At 39.2% G+C, this 25,376-nt stretch overlaps 1 protein-coding gene across 1 annotated transcript in view; it reads left to right on the forward strand.

Moving 5' to 3' along the window:
- Window positions 1–1,962: 1,962 nt before the first annotated feature.
- Window positions 1,963–25,376, forward strand: part of DPP4 (dipeptidyl peptidase 4) — a 39,539-nt gene continuing 16,125 nt past the window's right edge. The window contains exons 1-16 of the mRNA XM_056495982.1: window positions 1,963–2,219; window positions 2,296–2,380; window positions 10,209–10,298; window positions 10,888–10,982; window positions 11,103–11,177; window positions 13,078–13,130; window positions 13,232–13,304; window positions 14,455–14,575; window positions 14,955–15,115; window positions 16,883–16,986; window positions 20,091–20,220; window positions 20,365–20,409; window positions 23,353–23,457; window positions 23,560–23,627; window positions 23,806–23,862; window positions 24,325–24,449. Coding sequence (XP_056351957.1) covers window positions 2,214–2,219; window positions 2,296–2,380; window positions 10,209–10,298; window positions 10,888–10,982; window positions 11,103–11,177; window positions 13,078–13,130; window positions 13,232–13,304; window positions 14,455–14,575; window positions 14,955–15,115; window positions 16,883–16,986; window positions 20,091–20,220; window positions 20,365–20,409; window positions 23,353–23,457; window positions 23,560–23,627; window positions 23,806–23,862; window positions 24,325–24,449 — 1,393 coding nt within the window. The 5' untranslated portion in view covers window positions 1,963–2,213. The remainder of the gene's footprint in view (window positions 2,220–2,295; window positions 2,381–10,208; window positions 10,299–10,887; window positions 10,983–11,102; window positions 11,178–13,077; window positions 13,131–13,231; window positions 13,305–14,454; window positions 14,576–14,954; window positions 15,116–16,882; window positions 16,987–20,090; window positions 20,221–20,364; window positions 20,410–23,352; window positions 23,458–23,559; window positions 23,628–23,805; window positions 23,863–24,324; window positions 24,450–25,376) is intronic.

The raw sequence follows: 25,376 nt of genomic DNA on the forward strand, positions 1-25,376 counted from the left end.
TCATTTGTTTAATTTCTTGGCATGATGCTAATACATATCTGATTATACAATAACAGCACAGTATATAGTAACTTCAAATATTTAGCTGGAGGAATTTTTTGAGTCTCAGGCTATCATAAAACACAATCTGACCAAGAACCAGAAGCCCAACCATTACAATACTTTTTGGGATTGTGGGTGTTTTGATCATTCAGGAGGAACTTTAGATTTTTTTCAAGTTATAGAGAATCACTGTTAGGAACTATTACAACTAAATGGAAAACATATTCTGCTTTACTGATTCTTACTGGATCACTCAGGTCATTCTGCCCACAGATTAGGATCCTGTAAGTCTTTCTGGCATGACCAGAGTCAGAGGCACTGTAGGTCACTGAAAGTTTGATTTAGACATAGGAACTCAGTTTTCCAAAGGCACTTAAAATTGTGTTCCCACAGAAGCCCACAGTAGCCAGCCATATATATTGACAGCACTACTCCTTTTTTCTCCTTAGAATTCACCTCTGAGAAACTTCAAAACATGGCAGAGAATCTCTCAAAATATTACTAAACTGAAGCTTGGCTATGAAAAGCTACAAAACCTTCAGGTAGGTTTTTTCATAAGACTGAACATAATTTGACAGTGCTGTATTTTGAGACGCTGTGATGATCACTGCTTAAATGTTTAGGGGAAAAAACCCCAGAGATTGGCTGAATTATATATATGTTGTGATTCCTACTCTCTAGGAAAAGGGAAATTCACCCTGGGGTGAGGGGTGGTGTTGCTTTGTTTGTCTTTTTGGTTGTTGATAAGACAAACAGATGTACAGTATACCAGACTGATATTTAGGTGGAGCTGTAAGACATTCTGAAACATTGGGCATGCATCTTACAGCATACAATGAGATGCTACTTTGAAAAGTAATGTAAGACACTGTCACTTCACTGTGATTTTACTTTACAGAAATGGCCTTATCTGTACTCAGAGATTAGTGATTATCAAGCTGTGAAATTGCAACAGGTTGGATGCTCCATGGTAAATATACACTGTGCTACCTGGAACCACTGTCAGGGCACGTTAATGACATTCCTAAAGTAATCTGATACAGCCAGCACAGCGTAAATTTGTTACTACCAACAAGGAGAATGGTATACAACAAAGAGCAAGAACATGTTTGTATCTAGATGAAGCCTGTTAGCTCCCATGCTTAGTGTTTGTAAACATTTTGGTTATACTAAAGGAGATTTTTTATCACAAAAAGCTAGTATCCCACTTTCAGACACAAGAAACACCAGTAACATATTAAATGCTGTGCCCCACTTGCAGAAGTAGAATGAAGGAGCAAGCAGCATAACCTTTCTGAAAGCTTTGACAAGTACTTTGAAGGCAAGACTAAGAACATTTGCTATTTCCCTTGACTTGAGATCTTGCTTCAGCAGATCATACACTTCTTCTGTTACATTTCTCAACTTGTAAAATACCTGCATCTGTCTCTGGTAACTACTAGTGTTCTGCAATTAGAGGGGGGAAATCTATGGGCATGGATATGGATATGGATATGGATATGGATATGGATATGGATATGGATATGGATATGGATATGGATAAAACCAAAAGCACCACTTATAATTACTTTTTCGAGGCTCTTCAAATTATTTAGAAACTCAGGTTTTTAATAACTGGTAACACTCAGCTTTTTAAGCAAACAAAAGCTTTGTAGTTTTGATTTACAGGTTATTCTGTCCTTTCCAACAATTTTTCCTACTTCCTCAGCACATACTCAAAACTCTCCTTGGAAGATCGTTTTAAGTAATAAACAAGGGCCATCTTCAGCACTAAATTTTAAACTTTTGTCCTATTCTTTCTTTGTCTGGTTTTAATGAAAAAATTCACTTGTCAGCCTTACACATCTATCTCCAGTGCCAAAAAATATAAATATGAGCCCTTCCTGCAATTTTATCTTTTTTTTATTTTCGTTAGTTGACAGTCAGGAGTTCAAAGAGCAGAAATTCACGAGGCAGGCCGGCGCTGTCGCGGCCCGGGGAGCCTTTCGCGCAGCGCCGGGAGGCATTTCCGCGGCGGGCCGCTACGTGATGTCCCACAGAAGCCCCGCGGTGTCCCAGGTCCCTCCTCCGCCGCGCACGGCTGTGTCAGCGGGCTGAGCCAGCAGGAAGCCGCGATCGCGCTCCGCTGCCGGCAGCCGCCCCCGCCGAGCCCGCAGCGGCTCCGCTCCGCCATGCCCGTGCGTGAGGGGACGGGGAAGGGGGGCGGCCCGGCCCGGCCCGGCCCCGCCGCCCCTCACCGCGCTTCTCTTGCAGACCTTCCTCAAGTGGCTGCTCGGCATCCTGGGCGTCGCCGTGCTCGTCGTGGTCATCACCGTGCCCCTGGTGCTGCTCACCCGCAGTGAGTGCGAGGGGAGGGGAGGGCGAGGGAAAGTTGTGCGGGAAGTTTGAGGGGACGGGGAGCGCGGAGCTGGAGCTGCTGGCTCCCGGAGCCTGGGAGCTGCGGCCGGCTCCCAGAGAGCGTGGGGACCATTTAAAACTTCCTTCATTTTCTTCTATGCGCTGGTAATTGTTAGAAGCATTGTCTTTTTCACCGTTTTCTGTCCTTATGGAACAGAATAATCTCTGTCGCCAAAGGCTCTCGAACCAGCAATAAAATGCCGATTACTCATTTTTCTAGGGTGTATTGAAAAGATTCTATTCCCGCTCATTTGGTTTCCTTGCACAACTTTTGTTAACACCGTGGAGTGAAATTGTACAAACGGCACAGTTACAGAGGTCAGAAGAGTACAGAAAGGTTCGGGATGTGTTCTTGGACTCTGACCAGTTTGCACTTTGCAGGTTGCCCGCGTCGCTCTGGGTGTTAATGTGAAACAGCATTAAATCCCGATGGGGCAGTGCATTGCTTTCAGCTGCTGGGACGGAGGGCTCTGGTCTGTGTTCCTACAGCTCAGCACCGGGGTGTGTTTAGGCAGCAGGGCGAACTCCAAGGGAGGGTGTTCGGGACCGCACCCACGTCCGAGGAGTGCCCCCCGAACAGTGAGGATGTGTAAGTGGATCTTGCCAGTGCGTTCCGAAATTGCTCAAGTGCGCACAAAGTTCTGCGGGTTTTGTTGTGTCAGCTAAAGAGGCGGAGCTTGTGTCACTGGTGTTCAGGAGGCAGAATTTACATTAAACTGTTCTGCAGTTCAGCTCTATTAATATTAATATCACAGTCATTCAGAACTGGATTTTCAAAGTCCATATATCTGAGTTACATGCCTTCTAGGCTGAAACTTCCATCAGTGGATGCTGAATCTATTTTCTCTTATTTTTGGGCAGCTTTTTGCCACTTCTCTCAAAAAAGCAGATTTTTGAGGTGACAAAAAATACTCTGAATTTCACAAGTGGGGAAGAGCAAGAGAAAGGGTCTTGATAACTTATCAGATGGATGTGTGCAGGCATAACACCTAGTGAAAGAATTCAGTATGCAGGCCTGAACTCTGCTGAAGAGTTAGTACTTGTCTATCTTGATGCCAGTTCTGTCTTACTGTAAATAAAGTGGGTTTTCTTCTTTGGTGAATTGTAGCATAGGAGTTCTTTTGCTCTAGAAGTGGCTGCAATTCAAGATCAGTCATTCAGTTACATAGTAAATTCATTTTACTTCAAAGAGGCATTTCTGTTCTATGATATACAAATACCACTATGCTGTCAGCCTTGGCTTGTGTCCTTTGGCTGTAAAAGAGTGTGTCAGACTTTTTGCTGTTGGTTCAAGTTAAGGCACAGAGAACACACGCAGGTAGTTCAGTGAGTCTGAGTAAAATAAGGATTGAGGTGGAGTGGTCACAGTTCAAAAACTTGAGTTCAGGCCAGCAGTAACATTGGAACATCTGTGACCATTGTAGTTTGGGAACTGCAGAGTTCTTTTGAATTTTTTACTGAAGGGTGCTAAGCAGATGTTTTCTGATAGCTGAGAGTGTACAGGTGGTGGACTCATAAAGTAGTAGTTTATCAGTTACAGCAATTAATCACTAGTTTAATTATATGGCTTTTATGAACAGGACACGACAGTCAGCTGGGGATGCCTCTTGGCCCATGCAGGTGATTGAGTATAAAATGCAGAGTGGCAAAATTGCTTTGGGGAGGAGCAGCTCACATGACTATGACTATGTTAAATCAAAGTCTGCTCTGATAAAAATCCTTGTAATTGCAGTCACATAGTTTTTATTTCATCCCAAAGGTTCAGGCGTTGCACAGGAAGTGAATATGATAGTTATTGATATAAACAGATAACTTTGAGTTTGAATTTCTTACCTTTGGTCATGGCACCTGCCATGCTTCTCAATGTATTTTCATTTCATAAGCTTAGTATTCATGCAGCACATAATTAGTTTCATAAATGGTTTCCAGTGCAGTGAAAGGTAGTGAAATTTTGCCCTTCCAGCAGAGTTTTGGCTTGTTGGCTGGCCTGTAGGCCTTGCAAGGGAGACTCCTGCTTCTTTTCTTTCAGACACTTATCATGGACAAATAGTGCATGGACTTAAATAGTGCAGAGTGGTTCACTTATTTGAGGTGCAGCCATTTACCTGGAGAGTCTGCTGCCAAAACTCTGTACAAAATTCTGTATTTCATTTAGACCCACTGCCTATTTTGACACTTCATTTTATATTTAATAACCACATGAGGCTACTTGCATCAAACAGTTTAATTTCAGAACAGCCTTAGGGCTTGTGTTTGAAGTCTGTTGATCAAAGCATTGTTGTGCTTTGAGGAGCTATCCAACAGGTGACTACAGTAACAAGTTGTTACCCTTAAAGCATGAGTATTTTATTTAAAAAAAAAAAAAATTTTGGTCTGTTTGTTCATGATTCACCAATTTGCTTGTACTTCTCACAGTTTTTCTCTTCTATAACCTTCCATGCAAAAGACAGATTGAAACATCCCATGTCTATATATACACATTTACCACCTCTCTAACTGCAGATCTTGCTAACTAACTGCAGATCTTGCTAACTTACAGCTGGGCAGGAGCACCAGGAGTGGGAGGATGAGCAGCCAATGCTGGGGACAGGAAGGAGATAGTTGCTATTATTCTGCTGCCATGAGCAAGTCATACACAGCCTTAGAGGGAGGGTCCCATGCAGCTGTCTGTCCACAAACCAGGTTTCTTCACCCACAGGTTTAATTCTCCAAGGCTGAGATATTCACTAAATGAGAATGATCATCACCATCAGGATTAGATGGTATTATGTGTGTGATTTTGTGGTCTTCTAATAGAAATGTGCCTCTAGGAGAGGCTGGAAGAGCACAACAGGTCCTGGGGAAGTTAATGACTTTGAGGTGCCTGAGTGTTCTGCGTGAGTCTGAAAAATAGGGAATGGAGATGTTTTCCTGCTACATGTCCTTGACTTCTGTAACTGTCATTTAACTCAGTTATCTACCCTAATGCAAATGTTGAGTAGTATAATATAAAACCCCATTATCAACAGTAGATTGCAATCTGTAGAACATTTCTGCTATTCTTATTTCCTTGCTTTGTATGAGGTGGGGTAAATTTGAGAGGGACTCCAGAGCTATTGATTATCAGGTTAATGATTAAATCCCTCCAGGGAAGTCTCTGCAGCCCCATGGAGTGGCACGTGGATAAACTGCTCAAGGAGGTGTCACAGCATTCACTCCTTGGTTGTGGTCTCTCCTGAAGTCCTGTATCAGCTCCTGGGTATGGGATAGAATTCTGGATGAAGTGGGCCTTTGGCCTGAGCCAGCAAAGTAGCTTTTACTTACTTTTTTATGGAAATCTACTTCAGTGCTCTGTCACATAGTTACATTCTTGTTCTGCTGTCACTTTAAAATGGCACTAGCCATTCAGCTTGTCTGATTTTTATAATTTCTCTATCCCTTTCTTGTTATTACTGAATATCATTATTGAATTCATATTAATGAACAAGCTTGCACTTGTCTTTCCCTTTTTATGGTTTTTCCAGTCTCTCTCGGTAGTGGTGAACATGCAGTAAAGCTTCCAATATTACTGTTTTTTTATTAAAGTCAGTTAATTTTTTGCCCCCTTTTTTTTTAAATTACATATCTAAATGAGGAGAATGCACCATGACACTGGGGAATAACCAATACATATACCAAAAGTAATTTCTCAACATGGTTCTGTTTTGGTATGGTGATATGTCTTACCATAAACCTTACACAGTTGTTGACTTCTTGTTTGCTTTACACCTGTACGGATTTTGGCTGGGAATCAGGTAATTTCCTCTTGGTAGCTAGTCCAGTGCTCTGTTTTGGATACAGTATGAGAATAATGTTGATAACATACTGATGTTTTGGTTGTTGCTAGGTAGTGCTTACTCTTAAGTCATGGGCACCAGTTTGCCAGGCTCTGCCAGAAAATAGGTACTCAAGGAGCTGGTTGGGAGCATCGCCAGGACAGCTGACCTGTTCTGACCAAAGGAATATTTCATAACACATAATGTCATGCTTATCTAAAGTGGGGAGTTGGCTGCGAGGTGCTGAGTGCTGCCTGGACAGGCTGGACACTGGTCAGTGGGTGGTGAGCAAATGTGTTTTGCATCAGTTGTCTTTCTTGGGTTTTATTCCTCTCGCTCTCCTTTTCATTACAAGTGTTATTACTATTATTAGGAGTATTATATTTAGTTTTATTTCAATCATTAACTGTTCCTATCTCAACCTATGGGTTTATCTTATCCTGATCTGATTCTCCTCCCCATTTCCACTGAGGGTGAGGGAGGAGGGGAGTGAGTGGCACTTAGTTGCCAGCTGGGGTTAAACAATGCCAGCACCTCACACCTACAGACACCAACTCAATTTTTCTCTGAAGAGAGGGTGGCATATTAATAGGAAATTCCCAAATTCAAACAACTTTGTATGAGTACTACTTATGTAGAAGGTTAAGAGCCTTCTTTGCAGAAGGACTTAAGGTTTTGCTGTTGTAACAGGGGTATTATGATGTAACTATTTGTGGTATATCATTATGACAGTGGAAATATATGTATACTGCCAGGAGTCAGACCAGGATAAAGATGAATCATAGAATCATTAGGACTGGGAAAAACCTCCAAGATAATCAAGTCCAACCTTTGATTGAACACCACTTTATCAAGTAAACCATAGCACATCCTGTTACCTCTTCAACATTTGCAGGGATGGTGACTCCACCACTTTCCTGGGCACTCCTTTCCATTGACTAACCACCCTTTCAGTGAAAAAATTCTTCTTGATGTCCAACCTGAACGTTCTCTGGCACAGCTTGAGGCTATTTCCTCTTGTTCAGTCACTGTCTGCCTTGGAGAAGAGCCTGTCCCCCAGCTGGCTATAACCTCCTCTCAGGTAGTTGTTGAAAGCAATACCATTCCCCCTGAGCCTCCTCTTCTCCAGGCTGAACACTAGAAGCTGCCTCAGCCACTCCACGTGGGACTTGTACTCCAGACCCATCACCAGCCCCACTGCCCTTCTCTGGACACATTCCAGCATCTCCATGTCTGTCTTGAATTAAGGGGCCCAGAACTGAGCAGAGCACCTGTGCCATGTACAAGGGGACAGTCACAGCCCTGTTCCTGCTGGCCACACTATTCCAGATACAGGCCAGGATGCCATTGGCCTTCTGGCCTCCTGGGCACTCACTGGCTCGTGTTCTGTTGCTGTTGACCAGCACCCCCAGGTCCTTTTCCACTGGGCAGCTTTCCAGCCACTGTTCCCCACCCTGTGACACTTCTGGGGTGGTTGGAACCCAAGTGTAGAATTTGGCACTTGCTGAACCTCAGGCAGCTGGCCTTGGGCCATCAGTCCAGCCTGTCCAGATCCCTCTGCAGAGCCGTGCTACCCTCCAATAGAGCAACACTCCTGCCCAGCTTGGTGTCATCTGCCAGTTTAACGAGGATGAAGTCAATCCCCTCATCCAAAGCATCTATAAAGATTATTAAACAGAACAGGCCCCAATACTGAGCATTGGAAGTTAGTCATTTGGAGTTTAGAAAAATAAGTCTGTATGTGGAATTGTTGAAAAAGTAAAGTAACAAGAAAATGCAGCCTCTCTGAGCAACCTAAGAGTGAAAGAAGCAGTTTTGCTAAAATATAAACATCTATTGACCTGTATACAATCTTACAAGCCAATAAAATGCTTTTGAATGGCAGCAATTACTTTATTCTGTCAAAATTAACCTTTCTTTTCAAATGGAATCTGAACAATAAGAACCAAAACTTGGAATTCAATGTATGTTGAGTGTCTTTGGTCGATGGCACAAAGTGGATAAGTAAGAATATACTGGTAATGGCCTACCTTGTAGATAAAGAAAATGCTTCAACTAGAACTTCTATGACTGTACCCTTACAGCTTGGCGTGTGTTTTCATATTCAGATACTCTGTGGAAGGTGTTGACAGAAAATGAAATTTTAATTTTATACATAGCCAACAAATCTTAATAGTGGCCTGATTTTTAGTAATGAGACCTTAGCAAAATATGTGTGTCACCAGGGAGAAAAACATTCATCAGTTTGGAAAAATCCCTAAACCTGTTCATCAGCCACCTGTCTTAAATTGCTTCTCCTTTTCCAAGAGAGAGTTTTGTTGCTTTCTGAAGCCCCTCTGAATGAAAATGACACTTCTCGATTAGGAAGAAGTCGTATTCCCAACTAGACAACTGTGTATGAATATTAAATACCCACTTGTTCATAATCCATCAAATTAAATATTCAGTTAAATAAATAACCTGAGAAATTAATATTCTCACAGAAACTTCAAGAGCAATCAATCCAGCCTAGTGATTTTTTTAGAGTCACATTTCAGATGGAATTGAGCAAGCATTTTTTTAACCTTTTCTGAGCATTTTAGACTAAAACCATTGTTTATTATGTCTCTTGCAGCCATAGTTGTACAGTCTGTGCTGTATATATGCAGTTTTCTTATTGTTTGGAAATAGGAGTGAAGCTGTAATAGTTGATATAAATGCCTTCCTGTGATGTTCCAGATGTCATAGGTATCCAATCTACAGAAAGAGAACCCGCAAAAACTGTTGTGAGGTGCTTTTCTGTGTGTGTGTGTCCCCAAGGGCTTTGTTGTCTATTTCTCTTTCAGCATAAGGAAAGAGAAGGCAGTCTGTTTAAAAGTATCCAAGAGAGTGGGGTCTCAGAATTGGTAGGGGCAGGTTAGCATCTTGGTTGATCAGTCACCACGTCTGTACTTGAGTGTTTTTATCGGTTGCTTTTATTCTAGTATTTTGATTTTGTTGGAATGAAAATTCCTTCTCTTCTGGACCCTGTAGTTAAAGAGTAGATGCAGGTAGATGAAGGTAGATTTTAGGTTTCCATAAAAAAAAAAAAAGGGGGAGAATGCAGGGAAAGAATCGCACACCTGAATTTAAAATCTGTAGTCTTTGTTTTCAGAGGAAAAAAATCACAGGCTCACAGACTGAGTTGTTGTTATTACTTGTTATACTTTGGAAAAACTAGCTTGTGCACTGCAGGCAGTAAGAAAGAAATACTTTACATAGAAGCTGACTAGAGTGTGCTGAAGCTGATGACCAAACTCATTAACTTGATTCAAAGTTTCACTTGGTTTTTTCAAACTAATTCAGTTACTCGGCCTTAATTTTCCAGTCAAATTATAATGCTAAAATAAACTTTAAGATACCTTGGTGAAAATCACATCAAAAGAGGGATAAATATTTAATCAATTATTTCATCATATTCTTATCAGTAATTGTTTATTTTTTCATTAATTTTTTTATTAGACCTTCCCTGAATATTTTACTGCTTCTCAGATTTTTAGGGCTTGTTTTTTTTTTTTTTTTTAATTTGAGTAATTTCTGAAATTTAGATTTAAGGATAACCAAGTGATTCACAATTGCAGCTATTAGCAATTGGGGTTCTGCAGTGAACTTCCCAGAGTGAGCATGGTGAGAAAGGCACAAAGATCACTTTCTTTTCACCTCAGTTTGCTGAGGTAAGAGAGCCAGAGGTCTTCTGGTCATTTTTGTCACTGTCAGAAAGGTATTTGCATTTCCATGAGTTTGTTGAGTGACCTTGCTGACACTCCTTTATTTTATGCTTGTTGAATTTACCTTGCAATAAAGTTTTATTGCCTTCCCACTGCTACTACTCTAGAGACGATTAGCAAAAACACTTTAATAGCCAGCAACAAAAATCCACTTAGTAGCCAGGTTAAGAAGCTGGGGTGGAACAATTTGCACCAAGATCAAAATCTCTCTTCTGTCTGTTTCTTTCAGAAGAGGCCTCTTCAGGAAAAACATACACTCTACAGAATTACTTGAACAATGACTATAAGTACAAAACGCATAATTTGGAGTGGATGTCAGGTAATTCGCTTATACATGCAACCTGAATGTCAAAAAGATGTACTACCTTCAGCAATGTACTACCTTCAGCTACCTCATGCTGAGTGACTACTGTATTCTGAAAAAAAGTCAAATTATTTAATAGTACCTCTATGAAAGGGTGTGTAGCTTTCAAAGGGTTGCTACCTTGTTTCCCTTAGAAACATGCTCAGGTTTATGGCAAGTTATATTCTCCTACTGCTGAAAGAGCGTACTTACTTCTGTGCTTTAGGGTAGAAGCATATTCCCCTCTGAGGTGTGTCAGCTTCTGTGCATCAGGCTGCCAGGGAATAGGGAGATGCAGGCTGCTTTTCCTTTTGAGTATGCTTAGTGCCCCAAGGGAAAGAGATGCCAAGAGGTGAAAGCTGTGAGCTCCATGACTACATTTAGTGAACATTCTTGTACTGTAAGCATCTTTTCATTATAGAATTGGGGCACATAGCATTGACCAGATTTTTTTATTTTATAAATAGAGAAAATAATAAATAAATTAATTAGTAATAATAAAGGGAAAATAGAAGTAACTGGATGAGCATTTTACTTTTTGTTGTCATCTCTGTTGTGCTTTTAGGAAATGAGTATCTTCACAAAACAGATAATGGAGACATCCTACTTATCAGTGCTGACAATGGAACATCATCAGTAATCCTGGCAAATACAACATTAGTATGTTGACTTATATGTAATATATGCAGAAATTGGGAAAGGTACTGGATTTCATGTTTTGTTCTGCGTGGTCTTTGGAATCAGTGCTTAATGTTTCTTTTGCCCTTCTTTTGTTGACAGGATAAGTACCAGGCAAGCACAGTTACATTGTCTCCTGATCAAAAGTTTGCTCTTCTGCAATACAGCTATACAAAGGTACAAGTGCCCTTTACATCCAAGGATGAAACTGGAAAATAAAGGTTTGGGAACAACTGAGAGGCTGAGAAAACGTGAGGGAAATGCAGGAGGATGGATGAATGTGATGAATGTCTGTGAGGGAACAGTCAAGTTGAGCAGGCAGAAGGGGAAGAGGCTGGTATTACCAAGTTGAGCTTGGCAGAAGAGAGGTGACTGCCCGAGGGAAAAAAAAAGCATCTGGATAAAAATTGGATGGAGAGTTATCACAAGGAGAGCAAGGCTGGTTGGTTTGTCTGAGAAGACAATCTAGGAGAGCAGATAGGCATGGTTGTCCCAGGAGTGTGTGGGTTAGGAGAAGTGATGACTAGATATGCTGGTATACATCTGCTTGTATATGTATGCTATATATAAATATATGTGGTTGTTACATTGTGGTGGTAGGAGGTAAGAGTTTAAAACTGAGGTGAATGAAAATCTACATGTGCTTCAAAGAAGGCTTGTGCTTGGAGTGGGCTTGTGTGTCCCTGTTGCCTCCTGTCAGAGAGCACATGAAAAGCCTCCAGCAGAATGCCTCATCCTGCCATGGTGCTGAACCGTGCAACAAAGGTCAACCCACGTTTATGCCAGGTGGTATGAAACCCTGGCTCTGTGCCAGCTGAGAAGCCTAATGGAGGTGATCATTTGCTGTGCAGTTTGTGCACTGAGAAACCACTAACTTTGTTGTTCTTTCGTTTTTTTCTAGAGAGCTACTTGTTCTGTTTGTAAAAAGTTCAGTGGTAGGTTGTGCAGTGTGTCTACATGTCCTGGCCTTGCAGTCCCAGAGTGGTTCTTGCACTGTGCCAGACACAGTCTGTGCACTCTGTCATCAATTTTTTCAATTTTGTCTTCTATACTGGGTCCTTCTAAGCCAGTACCTTTTGTCTGAGTTCTTCAAAATTATTTGACTCTTCACTGCATCATTAGAGGCCACAAAATGCCTAATATTTTACCAGCCACCCTACACATCCCCTCTGCTTATTATTTATTACTCTGTAGTATTTTATTTGTTGCATTCATAAGAGTTAATTTTATTTTAATGCCAAAGTAAGATATTTTAACCTTTATGTAACAGTGTGATTGAAAGTTCTGTTATTATTAATCTTTATTGCAAAGAAAGAGAGTAACAAAATGAATCATGAGGATGTAGACACTTGTTATGTAATAGCCATCTGGCTGTGTAGTACTAAGTTGTTGGTTTATGTCTTCATACAAACATCCAAGAACTCTCTTAGAAAGGAGCATTATTGCAGCATGTCAGTGCTGTGGACTAAATCAAACCTCTCCAGCCTCACGCAGGGAGCATGTTTGCCTTATCATCATCTTTCTCTCTATTAAGTGCCCACAGAGCAATACAGATATCAAGAGGCAGATTTCTCAGAGAAGGGTTCTATTTTTGTGACAATATGAATGGGAATAGGTCACCCTAGTATTGGAGGAGCTGCTACAGACATACTGCTGGGACTTGTGAGAACTACTACAAAATAAGATGCCAAGTTAAATAATACAACATGAAAATGAGACTGAAAACAGCAAATGAGCCAGTAAAGCAGAAGGAGAAGGAGGAGGATTAACTGCCCACTGACGATAGTCTGCCATGTAGCTACAAGGATTTCTGAAAATCTGCAGCATCTCTGGCATCTGTATCTTTGTCCTTAATCAGTCAGTGGCCTCAGTCATAGTGTTTAAGTGATGACCCCAGAAGGGTGGAAATTCTGTAGTCTTTCCTTAAGCCTGGTAGAGATCTGCTACCCTTGTACATTCATTGTGTTCTTTCTATCTTAATAAAAATTATAAGGAGGGCTTTAGGGGTAATTAAAATGCAAAAAATATGAAACCTGGTGAAATTTATTTTCTTAATGTTAAAATAATTATTTTGCAGTTATGGAGGCATTCCTATACAGCTTCATATCACATCTATAATTTCAGTAGCAGGTCAGTAATTTTTGCACATAAGATGTTGTTTTAACATTCTTTTGCACTGAAATGTCATTTCACTGATTTCTCTTGGCTGCATTTTGTTTTTGTTTTTCCAGTTCTATCTTAGATGATGGACTACTACCTAATGATACACAGTATATATCCTGGTCACCTGTTGGTCATAAACTGGTTAGTAAAGAAAAGTTAAACTTACATAAACAGTCATTTTCATACACGACATGGAAAATCATGTTGTCTGTACCCTTGAGGTTTTGGGACATTCCTACTGCTAAGCAAAGTAGCTGAACTAGTTTCAAAATTGACTACTGTCGCTGGAAAGACTCCAAAGTCCCTCTGTGTGTTTTGTTTTGTTCTTTAATGAAAACACATTCCTGAAAGTAACTAGTGGCCCCAGTAGTCATGAAATGCACAAATGCACAGGAACTTCGTGTTTTTACAGTTGCAGACAGTAGCTCATCCCTTTCAAAGACAGCAGCATTACAACTGTCTATTTAATCATCACTGTGTGATTTTTATCTCCTAATTACTCAATAATCAATGAAGTTTTACTTGATGGTTGCATGTAATGGGATTAGAGGATTAAAATCTAGCTTGCACTCTTTCCCACTGTTGTTTTCTTCCTCTCCTCCCCTCCAGTCCATGTCAATGGTGACAAACACCACATTTACAAGGTTTGTGCCTTCCCTGTGTTGAGCCTTGGCCTGTCACAGGAGAATCTGGTGTTTATTTATTCTTACTGTGAATTATAAAGACCAACAGCAGAAGCAAAGGAAGTTGAAGAGTTTCTGCATCTTGGACCAAAGGTCTGAATAAAACTGTTGTTCAGTTAATGGAGATGAAATCCAGAAGTGATTAGAGAGGTAGGCAGGTGCCAAAACCTAGAGTTCTGAGAGCTACTGAGGAAATGTACCATCTTTGCAGGTCTATTGGCAGCACTGTGAATGTTTTACCAAGCCCTGATAGTTTTCTTTGAAAGGCAAATTAGTGGAAAACAGCTCCTGATGAATGAAAATAAACTTGTATTTGGGAGAAAATGAATTGTAAGATTTTCATAACTTTATGCAGTAGTCATGTCACTTTTCACAGTTGATTTGGTTTTTTGCATCTAGGCCTGAAGTTATGTTGCTAACCCTGATCTGTATTAGTATTTATATTAGTAATTACAAGTTTGGAATTTGTTAAGTATTAATGCTGTTTAGTGAAATGCAGCTTTTAGAGATGGTTTTTGTCATCTGATGTAAATAGCCCAGTAGATGAAATAAAGAAAGGTAATAGGATTTACTGTAATAGTAATTGATATCACAATGATGTTTTGCAGGCATATGTTTGGAATAATAATGTTTATGTAAAAGCTTCGCCAATAGCAGAAGCTGTACAAATCACTCAAAATGGAGAAGAAAATAAAATTTTCAATGGAATACCAGACTGGGTTTATGAAGGTAAGTACATCAAGCAAGTTTTACTTTCCATTATTGTTCCATTTGGTTTATTGTAATTATTGTCTCGTTCCTTACCACTGAAAAATTCAAGTTAATCAAAATCTGTATTTTAAAAGAAACATTCATCCTTATCTGGGCTTAATATCTGGCTAGTGGGAGGATCTAATATATATGAGTTTGCCTAGTTTGCATTGTGTCCCTGGAAATCTTAGTGTGAATTAGCTTCACATGATAGATTATAAATATTAATCTAATGTCTCATTTCAGAGCCCCAACAAACAGTCTGCATTTTAGTATCTGAACTTCAATTTGATAAAGCACCTAGGATAGGAGAGCCGACTTACCAATTTTAACTTAAGTACATTTGCATCTCTTTCAGAGGAAATGTTTGGCACTCATTCTGCTCTGTGGTGGTCTCCAAATGGCAAGTTTTTGGCATATGCATCCTTTAATGATACAGAAGTTCCTGTTATAGAGTATTCCTTTTATTCTGAGGACACCTTGCAGTATCCAAAGACCATTAAAATCCCATATCCCAAGGTCTGTGTTATTTATTCAACATGTGTGTTCTGTAGTTTCATTAAGAGAGTAGTCTCATTTAATCAGTTCCTGCTAATGAAAATATTGTCTGTCTCTCCTCAACAGCTTGCTTGTGATTACTCTTTCTGAAGTCAACAGCATCTGGCAATGTTAAAGTGTTTTATTATCTCCAGGGGAAAGAAAAAATAGGGGAAAAAAAAGTATGATTTAAGGTTTTGTTGTTTCACCATAAAATTTGGAGGTAGTGAATAGATGTTGAGATAAAAAAGCTCTCAAGGGAGTGAAGTTGGTACAAAGCATTAGGCAGATGTGCATTGGGTTAGGGTTGGGCATGGTATTGATAATGGAATCTTCTTCAGTTAATTTAGTTAATTTTTGGTTTCCTATATTGAGAGGAAGAGGAGGAATCTGCTAAAGGAGCTTCTTTGCCACACCTTAAGCTCTTCCAGTTTTAGCTGTGAGAGTGAGACCTTTACTGCAAGGAGCTCCTCCTCCTTTGCTCTCTTCTCCACGTGAGAAGAGCGTTCATTCCTGCTGCTCGTGGCACAGTTGGCACTGTGCTGAATGGTATGAGAGGCAGATTGCAGAATGCTCTAGCAGGTTCCTTCACGTGCTTCATTTAGGGAGGGTTTCATATTTAATACAGACTTACCTTTTATTTGATGTTATACAGGATTTTGATTTATATGAGCAATGCACTTAAGACACAAAGCAAGTACAAATTACACTGAGAGTACAATAATTGCACTGCCCTGCTGAGTGTCAATAGAAACATGTTCTCACAGTTGGATGCTTACCACCACAGTGCTGGGCATCCCCATTGCTGGGAAGGAATAGATGGGTTGAAATTATCATTTTAGTTCTTTCTGTTCCCCTTGGGTTTTTATATTCTGTGTTGACTTAAGGCATCAACATGCCCCGCCCCAATCCATGATGATCTGGCCATCCCAGGAAGATATTTTCACTCTTGATTCAGAGGGCAGGACAGATGATACAGGCAGCTTATTGCTCATCTGATACAGCTGCCTGGTGGAAAAACTGCACTCTTTGTGTCAAGCTCAGCTTTCTCCTCAGCAGGCAGGAACACTGTACCATTCCCAAAGGTCCTGGAGCACATGGCCTTTGCCTGTGCCCTTGGAGCCTCCCCCAGAAGGGGTCACTGACAGCTGCAGGTGCTCTGCCCTGACCATGGCCCCTGGGAAGAGACATAGGTGTAGAATAAGTTGCCAATCTCAATTACACATTTTATTACAAACCCCTTTTATTTGGAATATTCCTGACTTCCAGAGGTGGATCAAGTAAGCTGCCTAATTGTTACCATGAGGACTTGGCTGGTTAAGTACAAGAGAAACAGCCCCTACTGGCACAGCTCTTTTGCTGTCAGCAGCATTACATTAGGGATAGTGGAGTACAGGCTGCAGTCACAGCTTTGATTGTGTATAGGCAGCTGTGATATGATTAGTTAATGTAAGGTGCTGCTTCCATGGAGAAGCATTTTCCTGTGTGTTAGCAATGGATTTGTTTCTCTGCTAGGTGCTGTGTGTGGCATGTAGGATGAGATCTGGTCAAATACAGCCCTGTGAAAAATACAAAGGAAAATTTATGTATCAGTCATAAAGCTGCATTTAGGAACTTGTCTTTTCACATGTTTGCAGTTGGCTGGTTTTACTTTTCTGTCTGTAGTAATTTACTAATCTATAATTTCAAATACTTATTTCACCAAGAATATTCTCTCTTCAAAAGTACATTGAAAAATTTTATTTTTAGGCAGGAGCTACAAATCCAACTGTACAATTCTTTATTGTGGATACCACTTCACTTCAAGAAGCCAGGCCTGTTGAAATTTCTCCACCTGCAGAAATAAAATCAGGGTGAGAAATTTTTGTTAAATATTTGATATTTGATTGTTTCTTTTGTTGGGAGAGGTGGAGCTTTTATATGTGACCTCCCTGTATTCAGTGTATATGGCAGTTTTTCTCTGTAATATGGCTCTGGTAGCAACAAGATTTACCAGAGAAAATCTGCACAGAGATTATCCTCCTAGTGATTATATATAGATGGCATATTCCATGTATGTTATATTCAGAATGTGACAAGTTCTTGGCTCATCACATTCAGTGGAGTCTAACTATGGTGAAGTCATTTCACAGTACAACTTTAATATGAGCAAGTTTTTGTATAATCAAATTATAATATATGTATTTCAATTCACTGGGGAAAAAAAAAACCAACAAAACAAAACCTTAATGGTAAGTGAAGATTTGATTTCATTGGAAGCAGTCTCCTTGCTAAGGCAAGGTATCATGGTTGTCTTCAGATTTATACTTAAAATGTTTGTTTTCTTTGGGAAGATGGTGAAAATCAGCACCTCTCAGAGTAAATGGAAAATTGTATTCCTCAAAATGCCACTGGAAATGCACAACATGATATAAATGTATTTTTTTAAGGAGCAGCTCCATCAATTTAAAGTGCATGCACACAATTTGGTATCCCAGATCTTGGGTTTTGTTTTTTTCTTTTTAACAGTATCGTGGAAATGTTTTAGAGGTTTGCACTTACAAACATGAAAGCACAGGTTATACTGATAAACCAGGAAAAAAACAAAGGTCTGTTAGCTTATGCATAAAACCAGCTTTTTATACATGGGGGCCAAAAAGCTGTAAGTGGAAAATCAGTACTTTTCTGTTCCTGTCCTCACCACAGTGTAACATCCATGTGTTAGCAGAGATGCAAACTCTTATGAATATGTTGTTCTTTATCCTTCCGTTCCAGTCACACTGCAATAGCTACATGTTAGATAGCTGTCATGCCTCCAGAACTCCACTGCCTCACAATTAAAAGCCCTTTACATTTTGCTCAGTACTGATTAAGATCTTTGCTGTCTTAGAGGGTTTTTTTTGCCTTTTGTTAATATCTTATAAAAGTTGATATGAGGAGAATAACCATCAGCTACCTTCCAGTCTCTTACCCACCTGGCCAACAGAGGTGTGAGTTACGTGGAGTTCATCCATTTTTAAATTAATTTGCCGCTCTGTTAGTCAGGATTAATACAAATATGAATTTTGATGAGTTCAAGGATCAAAATTCACTCCTTCTCCCAGTGGTTGATCCAAATACTGGTCAAGTCTCATCATATGTGCCCTGCAAAAGTTGAGGTGGCCAGAACGAGTCTTGGGGAACTTTGCAAGAGCAAAGGTACACGAGTAGGTAAAGATGAGCAACGTGCAGCATTGCTGTTGGCTATTTTTTTTCTGGAAGCACAAAGTATTGAATATTTACATTGTATTTATATGTATACCACTGTATGACAGGAAAGGTTAGTTTTTGTGATGGAAAATTCTATTTTTACTTCCATGGAGCTAAATTTTGAGCAAAACTAAATTTGAGTTGGTGGCATACCTCACTCCACCTGGCTGGTTGGGGCACCGTTGATACAGGGGGATCCTGTTAGCCAGCGGGAGGATGAAGGGAGTGGATCCTTCTTGTCTGAAATGATCTGTCCTAAAACAAGCTGACTTCTGAATAGAGTAGTTGCAGAGTACTCCTTTCCAGTAACAAATGAGGAAGGGCAGTGCAAAACTACTGTACTTTATACTTGAATTAATTGCAGCTTAGTTAATTTTTTTTGGGTTGTTGAATGCTGAAGGTGCATACCCTCTCTTACAGGGGAGAGATATTTATCATAATAGCTCAATAAATAATATTTTTTGTTTGTTTTCCTTGTAATGTCCATCTTGTCTGATTAATGATTTATAGTCACCAGAATTGTCAGCATCTCTCACTCTGAAGGAATTAAAAGTATGGGACTAATTCCCCTTATACAAAACAAGGGAAACCACTATTACAGGTACAGGAAAAAATAGATTTTCTTTTCCTTTTTCTTTTTTTTACAAACAAGCTCCTGCAGACTTAATGGCAGTAGCAGTTAAATGACCTGCTGACTTCTCAGTCAAATATAAATGCAGAAATAGATCCTTTCCAAACATGATATTGAAACTGTAATCTAGAAATAAATCTGAAGGTTTTTGATAACCAGCTGACATATTTTTAATCCATCCACAGTAACTGTAGTGTTTCCCTTCCCAAACTGCAGTGATCAGAAAGATACTCTTATCACAAAACTTCCCACACATTTTTGTTAACTAACTTTGGGGGAAAAGGGAACATGAACTTGGAACTAAGTCAAATGTGCAAATTATGGTTAAAAATGTATACTTGCTTTGGAGGGGAAGGTTGTTTTATTTTAGTTTATAAGGCTTCAAGGAGATAGAAGGGATCTAAAAAAAGAAAATACAGTACATCTAACAGATCGTTATGGTAAACAAAGCCACTAAATTTTATGTGGTGCATTTTTAAAATTAATATACAGGAATATTCTTTTTGTTTTTTTTTTACTGAGACTTCATTCTTCATGTCAGCTGGCTGGTATTCTAAAGGTGAAAGTAAAATATTTAAACAGTAATACCTGGTTTTGGTATGATTTCTCCCTCCATTGTAACTAATGGAAATAACTACTAAATTGAACAGAAGTATGTATCGCTCAGAAAATAATTACAAGCAATCAACTTCAGGCAGCTAAGGATAAAATTCCTTAATCTAAGGCATATACAACTTAATATTCAGAAGAATTTCCTCTAGAAACACATAGTACAAGATTTATGAACAGCCTGGAGTAGCTATTATTTTATGCATTAGAGAATAGCTGTTAAAATTTAATTGCAGTCTTTCTGGAAGTGGGTTTGTTCAAGCCGTCTAATTCTTTATTGTATCTCTGAAAATAACCAAGGCATCTACTAGGAGCAAAAACAATTGATGAAAAAATGGCTCAATTACATTTGCATCATTGTTTATTGTTGAAGAGTAGATTGAAATGAAAATAGCCAGATGAGTCTCATTCAGTGAATTGCTGAATGCAATTGTATGGTATGCTATTATAGAGAGGATTTTAAATATCTTATGTTGTTGCTGTTTTCAGGGATCATTATTTGAGTGTTGTAACATGGGTGACAGATGAAAGGATTTGTCTGCAGTGGCTCAGAAGAATTCAGAATTTTTCAGTCCTCTCAGTCTGTGACTTTGCAAATGGTAACTGGTCATGTCCAGAGGTAAGAAAAATGAGGTAGGAGAGTTGCAATGATAAATTAAACTAGAAAGGAGTAGAATATATCTGCATGTTTATCTTTGTAGAAATAAAGCCTGGTGCTAAATAAACATAATTGTTGTGGGATTGTTTGTTTTTTCGTTCTTAGGAAAAACAGCATACTGAAGAAAGTACAACTGGCTGGATTGGCAGAGTAAGTGTTCAATTTTCTAAAACTGCTATGTGCTAAATTCTGATAATTGTGAAAATTTTACATGAGCCTGTTGCATTTTGCAGTGCCTCTTGTGTGTAGGTCCAGTCTTCTCACTTGCTGCAGCATGTACAGGACAAGAAAAGATCTCAGATGTCCCCCCACACCTGGGGTTAATCTTTATTTTTTTGTGGGTAATGGGTTCCAAACTCCCAGGCTGGGCTGACAGTGCAGTATGGCTGAAGGTCTAATCATGCTCTGCGTGACCTGTGCATCTTGTTGACAGGATAAGGGGTAATGGCTTTAAATTGAAAGAGTAGGTTCAGATTAGGTGTTAGAAAGAAATTCTTCACTGTGAGGGTGGTGAGGCACTGGAACAGGTTACACGGTGGATACCCCATTCTTGGGAGTGTTCTAGACCAAGTTGGATGGGGTTTTGAGCACCGTGGTCTAGTAGAGGATGTCCCTGCCCATGGCAGAGGGATTGGAACGAGATGAACTTCAAAGGTGCCTTCCAACCCACACCATTCTACAGTTCTTTTATGTTCAGTTTACCAAAAGCACAGCACCCTTTCCAGACTCCTTTCTACCTCTGACCTGCTGCTTTTATAGCTCTAGATAAGGGGGAAATGAAGGAGCCCAGATTCAGAATTTCCTTTGTTCTGCAGAGTTGCCAGCTATGCTGGTTTTTACCTGCCTTCTGGTTGTCCTGCTGCATCCAGAAGGATGGCATAGAGGACAAAAGTAATTTTTAGTGTATCGGGTTACAACAAACTATTCGAGGTTTGAATTGGGGCTACTTATTTATTTATTTCCCTTACCCCCACATGAAATATGTACTGAAGGGAAGTGAGGACAGCATGCATGTAACTGGCCAGATACACAAGTAAAATTTTCATGCACTTCTGCCAAGCCAGCCACCACTGTCTGGATGATGCTTTACAGGCTGCCTCTCAGTCCTTTTGTACATGGTAGAGAGTAGGCACCTAATGAACTACACAGAAGATCTGGGGGAAGTGAAGCAGAGATGCAAAAGTTCAGATTTGGAGGGAGAAATGAGTTTCAGAGTTCTTGATGAGAACACAGAGTACACTTTCCACTCCCGCATTTTCCACACACTGATTATGCTTTAGTCACTAATTCACTTTTGAAGTCAAAAATGAAAGTTTAAAGAAATGCAAAGAGGGAGGCAACAGCAGGGATGAAATCATCCGCAGTATGAAGATGAGAGATCAACCCACCTGCTGTCAAATTTGATATGGAAAGGAAGGCCTTAACGCTGACACATTTTGCTTCTCTGCAGCAAAGGCTTCACAATTAGACAATGTGATGATCAAGCTGCAGACTTTGTAAACAGTTGTGCAAAATGAGAGGGCAAAATGCAAGTCTGTGCCACTAAACTAGGTTGTTGGTTTTTTGTTTCTTTTAAAGAGACAACCCACTTCTTAGGAGCTGTTGGAAGGAATGATAATCTCACTGTACGATTCTTGTATTTGAGAAAGAAATAGAGAGTAGGGAGGATTAAAGAGGGGATGGGATAGCTACATTTATTCCTTTTTTTTAATTTTCACCTTCTTGGGGATGATAAAATGATATTTGATTGATAAGGAATATTTTTATACATTTGCAAGATGTATATATGTACATACATATGTATAGTCAAATTCAAGTACATTATCTATGTGTGTAGAGTACAGACATATAATCCTCTCTTTGTATCTATAATGTTATGGTTTTTTTGGGGGGAAGGCTTTTTAGGTTTTTTGTTGGTGATTTTGGTTTTGTTTTGCTTTTGGTTTTTTTTTAATAGAAATGAAATTATGTTTAAATGAAGAATGCTCAGGAAAGCCTGCATTTCTGTATAAGGCTTCCAGGTCATCAGCTCTTAGAGCTTGCCAGTTGAGTTAAAGGAAAGTCACACTTTGAAAAATAAGGGAAAAGCTAGCAAAATATTTGCCAGATTACTTTTTGCAAAAATGTTGCTTGGGAACAAGGAGAGGTTATTTAGAGCACATGGTTAGAAAGATATAATTTCAGTCATTGCTCTCTGAGTGACCGGAGGCAAATTGCTTCAGCTTTGTTTTATCATTTCAAGATGGGTATAACATCTCCAAGGCAGTTACATTGTGTTGCCTAATTACCATTAGCATTTAGATCCTTTGAAATAAGAAACAGAAATAAGATCCTTTGAAACAGAAATACGTTTTATTTCATTCAGCTCAATTTCATTCCTCTCTTTTTTTCTACCATATGTGGCACATTCAAATGGCAGTCAGTAGAAGAAATTGATTCATTTCTGTCGCTTTCAGTTGATAAATGGATAATTCCTTCATGAAAATATTATTCCAGTTTTAGTTCTCTATCATTCTGTAGTCACCTACTTACTTGCAAAATTTTCTCTTGGAAAGCAGCTTGTGTTTTTTTGAATAGAGCATGACATTCTTCACTGTTAAGCTAAAAAAAAAAATTGAGTTCAAAGAATTTGTTCACAAATACATGTTTTAAAATGGGAAATTCAAGAAAAATATAAATTTGCAAAGTTTATGTTTTTATAGGTTGCAGCTGCATTGGACAGAATAAAACAGTGCCTTTGAAAGTAGATGCACATATTGTTTCCTAAAAGTGGAGAAAACTAAAACAACCAAAAGTACTTCACATTCTGTAGGGGGAGAGGGGGAGGAGGGATATTTGTGGATCACTGCCAGGACTAATACTGAGGAAATTCTGCTGCTTAAGGAGCAGGAAAGGGTTTCAAGTGTGTTTATTTTAAGAGTGATGGCTACAGGTTCTACCTACTAAGTCGGAAGGCAAAATGTGTGCAGTACATTCATTGATGGCTTGTTGTAAGCACTGAGACTCCTGGTTAGAGATATTAAAACCTAAATTTATCGCTTTGGATCTGGAGTTTTGTTTTTCGCTCTAATAGACGTCTCTCTTATGTTCAAGTTCCAGCCATCTGTCCCTCACTTTGCACCCGACAATTCTTCCTACTACAAAGTCTTCAGCGACTCAGCAGGTTACAAGCACATCCATTACATAAATGGCTCAGAGGTGAGGAATATTGTCTAGGGCAGTCACTGCTGGCTTGTGTTTCTTTTGGTGATCAGGGAGTTTCATGTTCTACTTTTTGCCTTGCCTTTTCCTCTGCTCCAGGCTCCAATAGCAATTACTTCAGGAAAATGGGAAGTGATCAGCATAGAAGCTGTAACCAATCAATATTTGTAAGTATCTGTAAATAAGGTACCTCTTCCTATCATAAGGGTCTAAGCAAGCACAGAGAGAGAACAGGGATAAAGTGTCATTTAATTTATTAGAAATCTGATTTAAAGATGTCAGATAAAAACTTTAAATATTATACTGTAAATATTTTATTAAAACCAGTATGTTTTGCTTTTGTAGATACTACATTAGTAATGAAAATGATGAGAAAATGCCAGGAAGAAGAAATCTTTACAAGTAAGAAATTCTTTTTTCTGCAGTATGAGTAAAATTGTTTTTAATGAAAATGAGAAGCTTTAAGAAAAAGTAATTGAAAATGTAAAGATTCGGATGTTTAGCCTAACAGGGGATCCTCTTTATGATATTTAATGAAAATCAGTGTAAGAATATAAACTGCAAAAATAACTGAAATATTTTTCTATAAATTCAGTTGACAAAGGGGGGAAATTGTGAGAAGAAACAACCAATCCTCAAGCAAAAAAACCCTAAGAATAACTCTCATGCTTTTTTTCGTATTGCTATAATTTAGTATTAATTGAACTCAAAAGTTGAAATTCTGTTTGTTCTAGTTTTTGAATCAATTTCTATCACTTCTGAATTTTAACATTTTTCCTTTGGCCATCTTATTTAAAGAACATATACTGGTTTAACATAGCTTAAAAAAAATTACCTCTGAGATGAAACTCATTTACTTTTCAGAATGCTCTTGGAAAGCAATCCAAAAATTACTAAATGTGTTAGCTGTAATCTGGATCAAGAAAGATGCCAGTATTATTCTGTGTCCTTCAGCAAAGACACACAGTATTATCAGCTAAATTGTCTCGGTGAGTATATCCCAAATAAATTGACATAAACATGACTCACTGATTACTTGGGTGGTGAAGTTCACTTCGTCAGGATCTTGATATGTACTGTGTAACAATGATATGTGTTGATAACATTGGATAAATGTATTGGCAGTGGAAAAACATACTGCCTCCTAGGCTCAAAAGTACCTTGACAAAAATTACTAGGATAAAACTTGTTAGTTCTATCTGTCAGTGGACCTGAAAGAGCTGCAAAACACTCCTGTCCACTGTGCATCTCCTTGAGAGATGCATGGAGAGCTCTGCCTGCAGAAGGAATTTGGAGGCTCTGAAAGTGTGACAAGCAACAGACTGGGTAAAGAGCAGTGCTTTACATATGAGAATAAAATAAGATAGTGCTGGTCAAGAAAAAAAATCTAAGTAATGTAATCATAAGGTAAGTAGTGGGACTGTAGTCAGTCTCTGACCTGTAAGTGCTCCTGCTAGATAGTACTAGGGTTAAATTAATCAAAGTGTGGGAAAAATTAAATCATCTCCAAAATTACTTTAAATTGAAATTCATGCTACTTTTTAATATGCCAAGATCTTCTTTAATCCATGGGCGAGAAGGATAGAAAGCAGACAGGGAATTTTCTGTCAGATTTTTAAAATGGTTGAAGACAACTGCTGTGGTCCCTGTGACTTCCTGATGGCCAAACCATTGTCCACAACCAAGGCATAGGCTTTGCTTGCGAGTGGAAATTCCTTTCTTCAGTCCCTCATAGTCATGTGTTTCATTTCTGAGACAGTCTTAATATTTTGTGGGATCCTGTGGCTTGAATTTGGGCCCTGCTAACCTAAAATTTACCTTGAGCAGACTGGAGGGAAACAAGTTCTGAGCTTTTATGATTTACCTGTTTCCAATTGCTTTACATGTGTTGTGTTTCAAGCCAGCATGCAAACATG

This window comes from Oenanthe melanoleuca, chromosome 7 (assembly GCF_029582105.1).
Source record: "Oenanthe melanoleuca isolate GR-GAL-2019-014 chromosome 7, OMel1.0, whole genome shotgun sequence".
Taxonomy (NCBI): Eukaryota; Metazoa; Chordata; class Aves; order Passeriformes; family Muscicapidae; genus Oenanthe; species Oenanthe melanoleuca.